At 40.7% G+C, this 16482-nt stretch overlaps 1 protein-coding gene across 1 annotated transcript in view; it reads right to left on the reverse strand.

The window, feature by feature from the left end:
• The window catches only part of SEC31B (SEC31 homolog B, COPII coat complex component), a 31448-nt gene extending 17402 nt beyond the window's left edge, over positions 1 to 14046 (reverse strand). Inside the window, exons 1-5 of the mRNA XM_044665491.1 lie at positions 14011 to 14046; positions 12988 to 13074; positions 12404 to 12527; positions 660 to 855; positions 357 to 452 (exon numbers count right to left, since the gene is read on the reverse strand). Of these exons, the coding sequence (XP_044521426.1) occupies positions 357 to 452; positions 660 to 855; positions 12404 to 12527; positions 12988 to 13066 (495 nt within the window). The 5' untranslated portion in view covers positions 13067 to 13074; positions 14011 to 14046. The remainder of the gene's footprint in view (positions 1 to 356; positions 453 to 659; positions 856 to 12403; positions 12528 to 12987; positions 13075 to 14010) is intronic.
• Positions 14047 to 16482: the final 2436 nt, after the last annotated feature.

Consider the following 16482-nt stretch of genomic DNA (forward strand, 5'->3'; position numbering starts at 1 on the left):
AAAGAAGTCCTGGGTAAGAAGGACAGATGACAGCCTTGCTTTTGCCTTGCTTCCTAACCCTATCCTTCTCCCTCCAAAAGACTCTTTTCCCAGCTCTCTACCTACTCTACCTAGAAGATTAAGAAAGGTCCTTGAGAAAGAAGGTTTGCTGCTCCCTTATAGGGAGTACCATCTGGCAAGCAGTTTCACCCCTTCCCTTTAACCCTTCACCTCTGAGTTATCATCATTTTACTACCATTGCCTTTTTTTTTTTTGGTTATGGAGCCTCAGTGCCCCCCAGTGGCATAATCAGGAGCAACCTGGCTCCCAGCTTCCCCCAAGGACAATTTTATACATTGGCCATACTGCAGCCTCACCTGAGACTTGGATCCTGGCATCATTGGCACGTTAAAATTATTCAAATCCCAAATGAAGATTTCTGAATCATTTGCTCCTGAGGCCAGGAGGTTGCTCTGTATGAAAAACAGAAACATAGTGGCCTCCCCATTCCCAGGGAAAAAGAAAAGACAAATCTAGGCCCCTAGCACGGAAGGTATTTAAACTGAGGGGGACCAAGGCCTGTCCAGGAACACCCATGAGAAAATGCCCTTCTCAGTAATATATTAGAGCATGAATTGAAAGCTAATGGGGTTTCAACAGCAAATGACTTGCAGGCATACCTGGAAAGGATTAAAGTCAAGGGCTCTGACAGCACCTGTGTGCTTCTCCTTCTGAGCAATGAGAGGTTCCTTCCCGGAAGTCAGGATTTGGGATACACTGAACAGGGTGAGCACACCATTGTCCCCTCCACCTGCAATGACCCCAGAGCCTTCAGGAGATCCACTGCTAAAATTCCCCCAGATCAGCTTGTGAAACCTGTAAAGAGAGGATCTGGTCACACCGGCATAAATTCAGAGCTACAGCGTCCTGTAGTAACTAGAACAAAGCATCAATCTCTCACCATTCATGGACATCTTTATATCCTTATACTCATCACAAACTCACACTCCAACACAGTGACTCTACTTCCTGCCCAGTCCTGACAATCCAGTCAGTCCTTTCTCAGGCACTAAACAGATGTTTAGCCCACTTCCTTAACCAGTGGAGGAAGTAGAGGGCCATGGCCTCAGGGCCAGAAAAAGAGTCTACCTTTTCTCCAATGCTTAGCAGATTGCCTGGAATGTAGCAAGGGCATAATAAATGCTTTTTATTCACTCAAAGGGATAGGCTACTTCCCCACAAAGACAAACAAAATTTTCTTTCTCCTGTTCTGAGGCATCATCACCATCTTCAATGTCCATATTTATATATTGCTTTCTGATTTGTAAAACATTCTCTACGACAACCCTCTAAGGGAGGGAGAACAAGTATTAAACATATTTTATAAAGAAATTGAGTCCCTGAGAAGTTACCTGAGTGGCTCAGGGACACACAGGTAAATACTAGCTGTAAGATCTGGATACATAGCTCTAACCCTACGGGCCTGTTTCCTCCTCTGTAAACAGGAGATAATCTTTAAGGTCTCTCCCAATTCCCAGACATATGATCCTAGGACGTATCAGGGCTAAATTTCAAACTCTAATCTTCTAGATCCAAAATCAGAACTCTTCCTGGTACTCTGGATCCAGTAACAAATCCCAGTCTGATTGAAAATATTTCTTTTGACAAAGTAAAGTCTCATCTTTGGGAGAGAAGCAGCTACAACATTTGTTCAAAGTCTCTGCCAGTTGCTGTGTGCCCCCAAAGGTTACTTTCTCTGGGAAAGCCTCAGAGAAAGAGTCACATGAGAATATACAGCCCATTCTGAAAAGAAACCAGACTTCTGGGGAGACCATTTTAATCAAGTTCCCAGAATCTGTACAAGGAAAAAAGAATGTTCAACCCTATTGAGTGAAAAGGCATTGTAGTACATTGTTACCCTTTTTCTAAAAGATCAGAGCAAAATTCAGGCAGCATGTTGTAAGATGTGGGTTCTACTCCCAGCTCTGCCAACATCTCACTCATCATGTATATGACCTTCAGAAAAATACTTCGCACTGCAAGGCCTCAGTATCCTCATCTGTAAAATGAGTAGCCTGGACTAGCTAGATTTCTGTTAAGGTCTTTTTCAGGTCTAACAAACTATCTCCTATCTGGAAGTACAATGGGTTAGATTAAGCACCAATGATAACAGTTAAGAATTCATGAGATTCACTTATAAGCCTCTTTATCTTCTGGTTCCTTTCTAACTGCCTAAGAACATTTTTTTATTCTTAAGAAGCCTTCACTTAACCCTGTCATGCTCTAAAGCTACAATTTTTTGTATCTTTCGGCAAACTTTGGAAAAAACTATTTACATTCAATGCCTACATTTCCTCACTTTCACTCACATTTCAACTTAATAATAATAGCTAGCAATTATATAGCATCTATTATGTGCCATGCACTATGCTAACTATTTGCAAAAAGATGATCTCATTTGATTCTCACAACTCTGGGAGGTACATACATTCCTATCCCATTTTACAGTTGAAGAAACTAAGGCAAATAGGACTTGCCCAAGGTCACACAGCTAATAAGTGGATGAGACTGAATTTGAACTCAGGTTTTCTTGACTACAGGCACAGTGACCTCTCTATTGTACCACTTTTCAATCTGGCTTCTTACCCCAGCTCTTTACTAAAACGGTTCTTTCCCAAGTTACCAATGGTTTCTTAACTGCCAAATATAATGATCTTTTCTCAAGATCCAAAAAATTTGTAGTAGCTCTTTTTGTGCTGGCAGAGAATTGGCTGAACAAGTTATGATATATGGATGTGATGTGGATGGAATATTATTGTGCTATAAGAAATGATGAAGGACATGGTTTCAGAGAAATAAGGGAAGACATGTATGATCTGATGCAGAGAAATGAGCAGAACCAACATTAACGATGTTTTAAATCAAAAAACTTTGAAAGACTTAAGAACTCTGATCACCACAATGAATAGCTATAATTCCAGAGTACTCAAAATGAAACATGTTAATACAGATGTGATGAACACAAGAGTGCAGACTGAGACATATTTTTCTGAATATAACCAATGTGGGAATTTGTTTTGCTTGACTATACATGTTTATAACATGAGGTTTTGTTTTTCTTGCTCTTGCAATTGGAAAGGGGTGGGGATGGGAGGGTGGAGATTGAATGGGAGGGAGAGAAGGCAGATATTTATTTGAAAATAAAAGGTAATTAAAAAATTAAAAATAACATCTCCCTCAATGGTTTTTTCTCAGTACTCTTTCCTTACTGACTTTCCTGTAGCTTTTGATAATACTGACCACATTTCTTCCCCCCACAACCTCTTCCTCTATTTACATGACACTGCTTTCATTCTTCTCTTGCTCAAATAGATCAAACATCTTTTGCTAAGTAGTCTGTTCCCTCTTTGAAGGGGGAAGCTATTTTTTCATTTTGTCTTTACATGCCAAAGGCTGGCACAATGCCTGACACAGAGTGTCTAATTAATGTTTATTGAATTGAAGCTTGTTTCCTCATTGGTGGAAACATATTAGAGTACCTACCTCGCAGTGGGCTGTGAGGCTCAGATTAACTACTTTGACTATATAAAGCTCTTAGTAAATCTTAAGTGCTATATAAGTAATAAGGCATCTAGATGTTGTAGCAGAAAGAACACCGAATCAGATGTCAGGAAGACCTGAGTTCAAATTCCACCTTAGACAATTACTAGCTGTGTGACCCTGGTTAACCCAGGTCAGCTTCAATTTCTTTAATCTGTAAAATGAGATTAATGATAGTGCCTACCTCCCAGAGCATTTATGAGGAAAAAATAAGATAACCTATTTACAGCCCTTTATAAATGTTATCTATTTATATTACCAAAAGGGTGTTTATTTCTTTAAAATGTTCCTCCACGTGATTACTTATTTTAGTATGTAACATTAGCTGTTTGCCTATTTTATTGAAGTTAAATTTAAGTTTGTTTATTTAAAAAGTAGAAGCAATGGAAAAGTCACGCTTGTTCTCCAGACTCAGGTAAAGTAGTTGGTGGAGGCATTAAAAAACATAAATCAAAGTTTTTGTTACCACAATGCCCTATGAAAAATACTAAACTTAAAGCAAAACTCACAATGACAAATAAGAAGAGATAATACTTTTCCTAGGAGAAAACAAAATTTTAAAACATTATCTGAAGAGGTGGTATAATTGACAGTGAGGTAAATTCTCATTAGAACAATGGTCAAAATCAATTCTAAATTAGAAGAAAGAATAAAAATGAGAAGAGACAGGCATGAAGTTGAGGCAACTCCATCCAACCTTACCTATTTAAATAAGTTGTGACTAAAAGTTAAAAATGGATAAAAGATCAGACAATGACACAAACTCACCATCTCCCAAGTTCATTGATAAAAACTTGGGAATCACCCCAGCCAGCAAACATCTGATGTCCTTGTCAAACAGAAAGGTATGGTAGTTAAGGGTAATACTGGTTTAGAATATAAGCACACTGATAAAACCTTACCAATAAGGCCAGAGGAAAGTAATAAAGTAACACCACAGAAAACAGTGAGAAAGAGTATAGGGAAAAACAAACTTGAAGAAAGCTCAATGAGAGACCCAATTAAGCCCTGCCATCCCTAGTGCATTTAAGACCGAAAAAAGAGACAACAAATGGAAAAGATATTTAAAGATTTCTATAAGTTCTCTGATCTATCAATGACAGTGGGTCTACCAAATTTAGATTCTTAATGTCACAATCTCTTCTGTTCTGCATAAGGAAGTAGGAAAAAAAAAAGGTGGGAAGAACAGCTGGAAAAGACCAAGTATGTATGGGATTTTCAGAATGAAACACTTTTGAGGGCACTGATGGATCAATTCAAGATATGTGAAAGAGGAAAAGATACCAGAAACTTTGGGGGGTAAATTCAGACTTTATTATTACCAAAAAAAGAAGACTGAGAAAATATCATTAACTACCATTCCATATGCCTACTTTCTTATCTCTACAAAATCTTTATGAGAATAACATACACATAGCAAGGATATTCTTGACAAAGGTTTGAAAAAAGTACAGGCAGGCTTTCAGAAATGAAATTCTATAGCAGATCACATCCCTATCATGATACAACAAATGGTGAAGATCACCATGCTTACTGTTTGCTGATTAGATAAAGGCATTTGATTTTATAGAACAAAATATCACCTTAAGACCTCTCCTACAGCAAGATGTCTTCTATACGTCATGTCAAAATCATATTCAATTCCTTCAAAGATGTAAAGATAGAAGTAACTTTGTTCAGGATCCTGTATTGTTTATATTAATTAAGGAAAATCAGAGACAAAAACTCACCAAAGGTATTTGCCATGGTAGCTGGACCCAATCAAAAGAGAAGAAAAATTCCCTACAGAAGATAAAGACTTCCAGATGTTCTTATTTACAAATGATATTGTACTGACTGCATGAAACCCAGGCACAGCATACAGCCCTCTAAATGAGATCAGAATGTTACAAGAATGTGCATTGCCCAGACTATGCTATACATAGGATAGATAAATAATAGAGCAGGCCCCTAGGTATATATATCTTTGACAGACATTGTGGATAGATAGATACTGAGTGAAGCAAAAACTGAACAAGAAGAGAAGGGTAAGCAACTTATGAGAACTGTACTGTACTTTTTATTAATTAATCAACATGTCATTTATCAAGTGTCTACTAGCATATGCAAGGCCCCATGTTAAGCACTGGAAATACAAAGACAAAAGTGAAACTATTCCTGCTTTCAAGAAGCTCATAATCTTTTTAAGTAGATACAAAATGTGACACATAAGATACAAAATGAATATAAAATAGAAACAATATAATCTCGAGGGGAAGACCACCTCCGAGAGGATCAGCCTTCACACTCCACTAGAATCCTCACTAAGAAAAGAAATCTGGAGGAAGCCTCTTAAAACACTGGGTGGAACACCAATGAGGGATTAAAGGGGGGAAATGGTCAAAGACTATAAAGTGAGGCAGAGATGGGCTGCCGGATGATCTACATCACTGGAGGGAGTCCTTACGTTAATGAGATTCAGGATCCAAAGGCACCCAAGTTTCCTAAAGAGAAGGCATACTAGTGTTTAGGGTGGGAAATTCATGGTGCAAAAAATGTCTTAAGTCATTAAAAAACAGTGATGTCATCAGAAAAATGTCTCATCCCTTCTAAGTTCTATGAGAGAGAATAACAACACTTTCCCCCAAACACCATGAGACAGAATAGGCTGGGTGCATTTCTATCCATTGTGCCACTTATATTTTCAGGTTTCCATGAAGAAGAGCCACAGAGAAGTTCTGGATAAAGAATGACTTTTAGGAAGCAGAAACCAAACCGAGAAGGGTTCCAGTTGCCTTCTGAGACACCAAAGAGTCAGGACTGATCACAACAGAGATCAGGGAATCAAACAGTCATGATCAGATCTGTGATATTCCAAAAACATTATTCTAATAAAAAATCTTCAAGAGTTCCCCATTGCCAAAGGATAAACAAAATACAGCCAGCCTGGTTTTTAACCCTCTAAAAGCTGACTCACACCAACCTTTCCAGTTTGATCTCATTGTTATACTCACTATTTTGGGCAAACTGGCTTCCTCATTGTTCCCACACACTATATTCCATCTCCCACCTTCACATCTTTAAATAAGTGGTTCCTTACTTATGTAATGGCCTCTTATGGAATGGGCTCTCTTCTCACCTCTCTACCCCTCAGAATCCTTCAAAGCACAACTCAAGCCCTAAACCCAGCAACAAAACCTTCCCTTACCCCCGCAGCTATGAGCTTTCTCTCCCTTTTGAAATGTGTTTGGATTATATTTTACAGACATTTTACAGATTTACTTGTGTATTTGCCATATCCCTTCAATAGGGAGTATTCTCCTTGAGGACAAGAATGTTAATTTTCCTTTTTGTATCCTCAATACTTAGCACAGTACCCTGTCTATAACAGATACTTAATAAATGTTCAGTAAATTAAATTAAATTGTACCTAAACTTCATAAGGAACCAGCAGAGTACAGCTCTCCCAGTCATGGAGAGAGAGGTCCAGAAGTCTTAGCCAGCCAGGAGGCCAAGAATCACAGAAGCCTTTAAGAAAGATTCATCAGGCACACAAGTGAGTCAGATTTCATTCATAACCAGGATGAGAAATGAGCCCAGCACCCACAAAAGGGTACAATCAGTATGGAGTCTATAACTACAATGAAAAGTTAGAAATAATGAAACAACCTGCTGAATCAAGGATTAGTGAGAAGGAAATACAAGACTAAGTCCAGTTTGCCAATAATATAATATATTATTATATTAAGGCAGATTTCTATGTTTTACTTAGTATCTATTATGTGCCAGATGCCAGGAGCTGGGAATACAAATTTTTTAAAAGCATTTAAGTGGGGCAGATAGGTGGCTTAGTGGATAGAGAGCCAGGTCTATACAACTGTTAAGCCTTGGGGACTGCAGTGCCTTCAGCATAGGTTGCAGTGGTGAAAAGAGAAACACTCCTTGCAGAGTGTCCTCTCATAAATTCAGATCAAGGGAATCCAGTCAGTATGCTGAGAGGCCTTCCTCACTTTGTCCTTACATCATGAGGGAGGAGTCCATTAGCACACTTTGGCTGTCTATTATTCCTAATTATTGCCATGGAACAAGCCCATCTTCTTTTATGGTGATGCATTTCTCTGATCGTATCCTTTATTTATAATTCTTTGAATTTTTTTATTTATGTTACAGCCTGCTCACATTTACCATGTATCTTTCTAAACCCTCTGTGATACTTATTTTAAATTCTTCAGACTATAAGTTTCTAAAGTCATTTGAAAACACGAGAATATAGATGTTAAAAAGGATGGATGTTTGTTTCTGAGAGAAATATGAAATCATTAAAGGAACTCTGCAGTTTCCTGAAGACAATTAATCAATCAACCAACAAAAACTTATTAAGTGCCTATTATGTGCCTGGCAATCAAGGCTACTCTTCGCCTCCTCCTGTTTAATTCTGGGTCCAATTCATCATCCATTTGTACTGTCTGTTCCAGACAGACAAGCTATATAGGCTATAAATCTAAGTGCATGTCACAATCTGAGCAGTAGACATTATTCATCCACTTGGTTTTTCCTATGTATATGGTTAGGGCAGATGCTTGAGTGGTTACAGATCTCTTCTACAATGCTCTATAACTGCAGTGTCAGACTCAAATAGAAATGGGGTCTCTAAATCATATCTATAATAATCCCTATGGGCCACATATTGACTTAGAAAAACTACATATTAACATTTTCTGTTTTATTGCATTTTTATTTATTTTCTTAACTATTTCCCAGTTATGTTTTAATCTGACTCCAGTTGTACTCAGGAGTATGGTGGACTTACATGAATTTGACACCTCTATAATACAGAGTTCTTGGGCTTGATGCAGGAATATGCTGGCAAATGTTAACAACCAGCTCTCTGAGAAAAAAAATGTAATACGCTCTTAAGCTTAATTGGTACTACTTGTGTTTTCTCCACTATTTTAAGTCTAGACAATCAACAAAGCAATAAGTCAAGTGTGATTTGTAGCATTTGTTCATCTCTGAAGTGTAAATGTTCATCCTGAAAATTTAACAGTTTGCTCCTTTAAGTCTGTACAAGCTAGCTCTAGTATCTATCTGGAGTGTGTGAATGCTGGATGCAACCAGGACCATGTAATTTGTGCATTGAATCAAAAATCTATAGGATCTCACTTAAATCCTCTTCAAGACATTATTCTGGATCACCTCAGATACTTACTGGCTGTGCAGATAAAAATCACTTAATCTGTTTTCATTAACTTCCTGAGCTATAAAATGGAGATGATAACAATAAGCACCTATTTCCCAGGATTCTTGTAAGGATCAAATGAGATAACCTTTGTAAAGCACAGTACCTGGAACACAGTAGGCTCTATATAAATAAATGCTTCTTCTCTTCCCTTTCCTTCCCCAAGATGGTGGCAAGCATCAGTTTCCTTGTTTTATGTCTCACCTGGTAACCTGGTATTTGCAATCAGAGGATTATAGAACAAGGTTATTTTTCTAATGTTCTATTTCAGGGAATTTTGAATAATTTTAATAAATGGATGGAAGACACTTTGATTGAAAACGGTCTTTAAGGTAGCATTTTACTTGGTCAAATCAAATATTTCAGAAATAATCAACAGACAATATACACAGTGGGAGCTCATTCACTGCATCTTTCAGTCAATTGTGTCATGGTAAGGATAAACTTCATTATAAAATATCACTTGCAAAAGACTAACTGATTTCATATTAATGTTCTCATTGAGGATGCCCTTAATACATCCTTATAAAAATTTTCTATAGATGGGAAATTGGGTAGATGTTTTTGTGACACCTTCCTCTCTGTCTCTCTGTCTCTGTCTTTCACTCTATCTCTCTGTTTTTCTTTCTCCTGGTTTTCCTTCTCCTATCTTCCCAACCCCTCATTCTCAGACTTCTTTGCCAACTCTTCCTCCATGGCATGCCCTCTAACCAAGGCTCTCTGATAGGTTGTTTTCTCTTTTTGCTCTAAGCTATCTTTTTCGTTACCTCATCAGCTCCCATGAATTTGATCACCATCTCTGGGCAGACAATTCTCAGATCTTTATAACTACCTCCGGTTTTCCTCTTGAATTAGTCTCATATCATTAATTGTTTTTTGGATATCTTTAATTACATGTCACACTGACATCTCAATTCCAATATAACCAAAATAGAACTTATCTTCACCCCCCAAACCTTTCCTTCTTCTTCTTGTCAAGGACACTATCATTTTTCCATTCAGGCTCACACAAAATATATCATTCTCAATTCTTAATTCATGCTCATCCAATATATTCAACCCATTGCCAAATCTTGTCTTTTTTGCCTTTACAATGTGTCTCTATATTCATCTTCTTTTCTCTACTCCCTTATCATCTCACACCTGGGCTCCGGTAACAGTCTTATGATTGGTTTCCTTGCTTCTAATCCTTTCCCATTCCACTGAGCCTTACTCAGTTAGCTGTAAAGGTGATTTTTCTAAAGTATGACTATTTCACTTTTCACTGCCTCTCCTACTCAGTAAGCTCCAGTAGGTCCCTATTACCTCTAGGATCAAATCTCAAATCTTTAGTCTGGCATTTAAAGTTCTTCATAACTTGGTTCCTTCCTGCATTTTCAATCTTTAAACATTTTACTCCCACACTCCATGGACCAGGGACATTGGATTACTTGCATTTCCTCAAACAAGACACTTCATCTCCATACCTGACTGTTCCCCATGCCTGAAATGTTCTGTACCCTCACCTCCACTTCTTAGGTTTCTCTAGTTTTGTTCTAAATTTAGCTCAAATCTGACCTTCTACAGGAGCTCTTTACTTGTTTGCCCAACCCCTCCAGCTAGTTCTTTCTTCTCTAATATTATCTTCTATCTACTACGTATATATCTTCTAAGGTACCTGGTTTTTATGTTGTTTCCCCCATTAGAATATAAACTTCTTAAAACAGTTATAATCTTTTTGCTTTTCTTTGTATCCCCAGTATTTGGAACACTGTTTAGGACATAGGAAATGCTTCATATGCTTGTTGTCTGACTGCGTGGATGAGCTCTAGATTTGTTGTTTTAGTGCAATTCTGACATTTATTAAGCACCTACTATTTGCCAAGTATTGTGCTACGCCCTGAGAATACAAAAAAAAAAAAAAAAACAAACCCAAAAGCCTCTGTCCTTAAGGAGCTTACATTCTCCTGGCAAGATACTTCAGGTACAGAAGATCCACATATAAGGGAATACAAAGATCATCTGAGGAAAGAAAGAGTACTAAGACTGGGAAGGAATAGGAGAGAGGAGGTAAGGGAGTGACAGGTAGAGGAGAGGCTTGCTAGAGGAAGTGGACCCTGAGCTAAATCTTGAAGTTAAGGATTCTAATGAGTAGAGGCAAATAAAGGGGCACAAAGGTACACAGATGGTGTAGAGCAGTATAGTTTAAGTACTCTTTGAAAGTATAGACAAAAAAGCAGTGCAGAAACTAGGGGGAGGAATAATCACTACTGGGCTAACATGTCAATTCAGGGTAAGTACATCCATTTATGGGGTGCCCCTAGATTTGTATTTCATAGACTTGCTTAAAGATCTGAAGATGCAGTTACAAAATTCATTACAAAATGTGGGTGAAGAAGCTTTCTGCTGCTTCTGGGTTACTCTGTTTTGTTTCGAGGGGACCACTGTTTAGTACAGTCAGAAATATTTCCTTCCTTTTTCCTCTAAATTATATCCTGGGTTCCTCCAACCCAGGGCATTAAGGAGTCAGTCACCTTTGATGCATCTCCATCAGAGATACTTTCTGAAGAAAAAAAAAACCAGAAACAAAAAACTAAAGTTGAACAGAACAATGGATTTGAAGTCAGAAGACCCTGATTTTGAATCCCAGTTCTGTCCCCTGAACAGAAGAATGATACTAAAGAAGTGACTGGGTCACAGAATTTAGAGCTGCAAGGGATCTTGAGGATCATCTAGTTGAATCTCTTCATTTTACAAAAGGAAACTAAGGCTCAGTAAGGGGAAATGATTGCCCAGAGTAAGGTAAGTTGTAACTAGCAGACCTCTAACTACAAACCCATTGCCCTTTCTTTCCTCTGCTATTTTCCTACTTCCCCAACCTGAGCCTCAGTTTCCTCAGCCATGACATGGATAATGAGGCTTGTGATACCTACCTCATAAGACTTAGGAGAAAATGCTTTGCAAGCTTTGTGCAGTGGCAGTATCAAGGCCAAATGAGGTTTATCTGAGGCGTAATTATCGCTAATGGAAAGTGTTTTTTTATAAACCTTAAAACACCATATAAATGCCAGTGATTCTTGCTATCTACCTTCACACATCATGAGGATTTTAAAAAGCATTTTGACAGGAAGTTTTGCTTTAGACTCTACATTCCTTGGAGCATATACCTCACTTGGGAAAAACAAAACAAAAGAAAAAACAACTCATTTCAGAATCCAGGTAAGAATGAGGAAATCTGTGGATGTCCCAATCAGTATCCAACAGAAATAAGGAGGGGATCATATTGTTATCTACTAGGAAATGATTTTGCAAGACTGAGAAATGTCAGAGGAAGATATTATGTAGAGCTATTATTTCTGTAAGGCTTGGAACTAAGAGGTTTGAGGATTCAAGGCCCCAGTGGGGCTCAGAAACACATTTTTGACACAGAATTTGTTAGTCTATCTATCTCTACTCTAACCAAACTGCCAGTAATTCACAACATCTCAGCTGGGTGCCTTCTTTCTTCTCATCCCATCCCATCCCACCCCACTACAAGATCCCTAAGACACAACACACTGGCTTCCAGGACTGTTCCTTTCTGCACAGGGCCTCTCTGTTAACACAGCAACCAACTGGCTAGTGTACCTGCTAGAAGCAGAAAGGACTCCTTTGCACTTCAGATCCAGGGAAGGGTCCCTGAAGTCAACCTCAAAGATTTCCAAGGTAGCATTTGTGCTGAAGGATGCATCCAGCTGCTGGGCAGATGTTCCTAAGCACCAAGCACAGGGAGAAGTAGAAGAAAATAAGGAAGGAGGGCAGCTTAACAGCAAGCTAAGGGCAAATCTTTACAGAGAAACACTGATATAACTGTAAGGGAAGAAAAAGAGAAGCACATCATTGAAAAGTTATTCCTCAGTGCAATGTATCCATAGTTTAAGAGTTTGAGATGCTGAGGAATCCTTTAAAAAACACAAAACGGGGGCAGCTAGGTAGCCCAGTGGATTGAGAGCCAGGCCTAGAGACAGGAGGTCCTAGGTTCAAATCCGGCCTCAGACACTTCCCAGCTGTGTGACCCTGGGCCTTGTGTCACTTGACCCCCATTGCCTACCCTTACCACTATTCTGCCTTGGAGTCAATCCAAGACTGAAGGTAAGGGTTTAAAAACAAACAAACAAACAAAAAAGCACACAAAACAAAACCACCAAGCTGCCTGCTCCTGAGGGAATCACCTGTTGCCAGATAGATCGGGTGCTGGCTGGCTGGACTCCACACCTGGACAGCAGGCCTCTCAAGTTCCTTTAGCTTCATGCTTTGTCCTATTCAGGATGAATAACAAGACTGTGTTCAAGATTCCTGAGAAACCACACAAAAGTGCCTGGGGAACAGACTTGACATGCACTTAAGGCCTTTTCTCTTCTTACACATCAGTATAGCAAAAACATAATGGTGATCAGGAAGTGTTCCTAAACCTTCAAGTGTGGCTCGTGTGGCTCAGCCTGCATCACTGAAAACTGCCCAAATCCACAGTTATCCTGAGGGTCACAGACCCCATGTCCTGGTTCAGCAGGCCCAGTGGAGCTCCCATTCCCTTTCAGAAGACCAGAGGCAAGACTAAGCAAAGCCCAGGGACTATGCTGAGCAAAATCCAGACGACTAGAAAGAACCAAGGCTCTCGGGGCAGAAGGGAGAGATGTGGGATGGGGCAGACTCTGGGTCGGAAGAGAAAGGGCTTGGAATTGGACAGGACTAAAGACAACATGAGTCAGGGCAGGAGCTAGACACCAGGGGAGGCTTCTTAGGTGGGGAATCTTATGGTGAAGGGACGGGGAGGTGTCGCAGCTCATGGACAGGACAGGATAGGAGGAGAGGGAACTCCTTGGTTGTGGGGCTCTGGGTAATGGAGGTGCTCAGGTCCGAGGTTGGGCAATAAAGGAGGGGAGACTGGGGGTGGCACTAAGGGGCTCAGGTAGTGCATAGGATGTGGTGGGGAGTTTCTGGGAGGTGAGTGTATCAGACAAGGAAGCTCAGGGTCAGAGCAGTTTGAAGGGGAGGCTGTCGAGGAAGGGGCTCAGGGGTGTAGAAGGCGGTGCTCGGGGTTGGGGCTGGACAAGAGTGGGGGAGGCACCTAAGGGGTCAGAGTGACACAAGGTGGTGCACAGGGCGGGGGCTGGCCTAGATAGGGGGAAGGGAGGTCAGGGAAAGGGAGGGAAGGCTGGAGGACAGGCTCAGAGCGCCTCAGCCCCCTAACCCACCTGTGCCCGACAGTACCGGGTCATAGGTCAGGTCGTGGCAGAACTGGGTCAGAGGTCAAGTGAGGACTGTGAGCTCGACCACCACGGTTTCCTTTGGGGTCAGCAAGGCCCGAGCGATGGAAGCCGCTGGGAGCCAAAAACATTCCCAGAGCGAAGAGCCGGCCCTGCCCCTCGCGCATGCGTAGAGAACACTGGTGCGAGCGCCTTTAACCCTTCGGTGCCCAGCGTCCCTTCTATTTACCGTCATTTCCCAGGCAGAAGAGAACACTGAGAGTTGGACTTCTTGGGTCCCTGCGGGATTCCTGAGAGGGGCACTCATCCATGGGCCGGGGCGTTGATGTCAAGCTGGGACAGAGACAGATGAGACCTGGGCGAGGAGCCAGGAGGAGGGGGGCCAGGGACAAGGGGGCTAGGCCAGGCCAGGGCCCCGAGATTGGGGTGGGCACATTCTGCTCCCCGGGCAGACAATGCCGAGGAGCACGGGGACCGTGAGCTTTGATGCCGGGCTGCTGTCGAGTCCGAGCTTGTAGGCAGTTGGTGGAGGCTCCGGGGTGTCTAGGGGGACTGAGATGGGGAGTTGAGACCCATTTGGAGGCTGCTGCACAAAGGTGGGATCTCCTGGGGTCTTGAACTGATTGGGTCGGGGCTCAGGGCCCCGGGGAGGAACAAAGCTGATGCTGGGATTCTAAGCTGGTGAGTGGGTGACTTCCATTTTTTTATGTATTGAGTTTGAGGTGACATCCAAGCAGAAAAGGCCAGTAGGCAGCTCCTTTCCAATGCTAGAATAATTCTCTTTAAAAAGTTCCATTTTATGGAAACCTGGAGATACAGGCTTGAGATATTCACACCAATAAGTAAAGCCATGGGCCTGAATGAGTGACACTCAGGAGATCTTCTTTCAGTAGGGGAGCAGGGGACAGAAAGTTGATTTGACTATTCCCGGGCCTAGGTTACAGCTCAGAAAGGCACATATTCTGTCCATATGATAGAAGGAGCCATTTGAAAGGATAGGCAGTATACATCTTTATCTTATATTGCTTATAATGTTAGATGAGGCTGGAGGGAAGGGACATGGAGAGAACCATGAGGTAACATGCTCACAAGCCTTAGATCTGCCAGCCCTGTTGCACAGAAACAGACTTGGATTTTCTCAGCCCATCTCTTAACCTGCATATCTCCCTTCTGGCACCCCAAATCTTACAGTCTTTCCAGGTTCACAGTCACTGTTCCAAACTATTAGCTGCTCTCTATACACCACATTTCATTTCCCACTACACCTCACAAGAGGTATGACTGGAAGGCATACCTTCCCCACTTGTACCTTGACCAGCATCCTTCTGAGCACAGGCCACTGCCACAGCCCAAAGGCTGATCCCTGAAGTTAGCACTTTCTTTTGTGAGATTAAATTTATTAATTTGAGTGCTAGTCTCCAGACAAGACTAAAGTTCCTTCCTTCCATTGAGGGGGGCTGACATTTTAAAGGGGAGTTGTTTATGTGTGCCTATTTATGTGTAGATGCAGAATATATTTTTAGAAATGAAAATTAATTTTTTGGGAGGAAAAGCACTAGCAACTGTTAAATTTAAAATTGAATTCATTTTTCTATAAATGACTTTGGATAAGGTCAACATCACCCTTAAGTGAACTAGATTCATTACCTCTTTATCATCCAAGCACACTGCCTGGCACAAAGTGGGCACTTAATGCTTCCTGATTTGAAATGAGGTCAGAAAAGGCTTCCTGGCACTTGAGCTGAGTCATGAAGGAAACAAGGGATTCTAGGAGGTAGAGATGAAGAAGGGGCACAAGCCAGTTGTGATCAGTTGCAGGACTAATGCAAAGGCAAAGAAATAGAAGATGGAGAGCCTTGTGTAAGAAAGACAAAAAAATTCTATTTTGCTAGTCCAGATTGTTGGAAAAATAAGTGGGGACCAGATTTCCAAGAGCTTCAAATGACAATCTTTGGACTTGAGGGGTAATTGAGAGCCACTGGAGTTGAATGCTGATTTTTTAGGAGAACCAATTTGGTAGCTTTGTGGAGGATGGATTAGATTGGGGAGAAATTGGAGGCAGGGCAAATCAATGGGGGTTTTGATAACAAAGACCTGAACTAGGGTGGTAGCCATAAGAGCAAAGGATTATGGATAGAAGTTCTGATGGGGAAAAAAATTGACATAAAATGTGTGTGGCAGCTGATTATGCAGCATAAGAAAATAAGAATTTGAACATTTAATTCTACAAATATTTATTAAATGGTTTTATGTGCCCGGCACTGTGTTTAAATGACACTAATGTGGAGAACCTAGGTAGCTAGAAGGATGGTGGTGCCTTAGACAAAAATATAGGTATGGTAAGGATCAAATTTGTTTTTAAAAAAAGATAAATTCAGTTTTGAGCAAGCTGGGTTTGAGATGCCAAGAGGCAGTCGATAATCTAGGAATAAAGAGCAGGAGAGACTAAGACTGAATATT

This window comes from Gracilinanus agilis, chromosome 2 (assembly GCF_016433145.1).
Source record: "Gracilinanus agilis isolate LMUSP501 chromosome 2, AgileGrace, whole genome shotgun sequence".
Lineage (NCBI taxonomy): Eukaryota > Metazoa > Chordata > Mammalia > Didelphimorphia > Didelphidae > Gracilinanus > Gracilinanus agilis.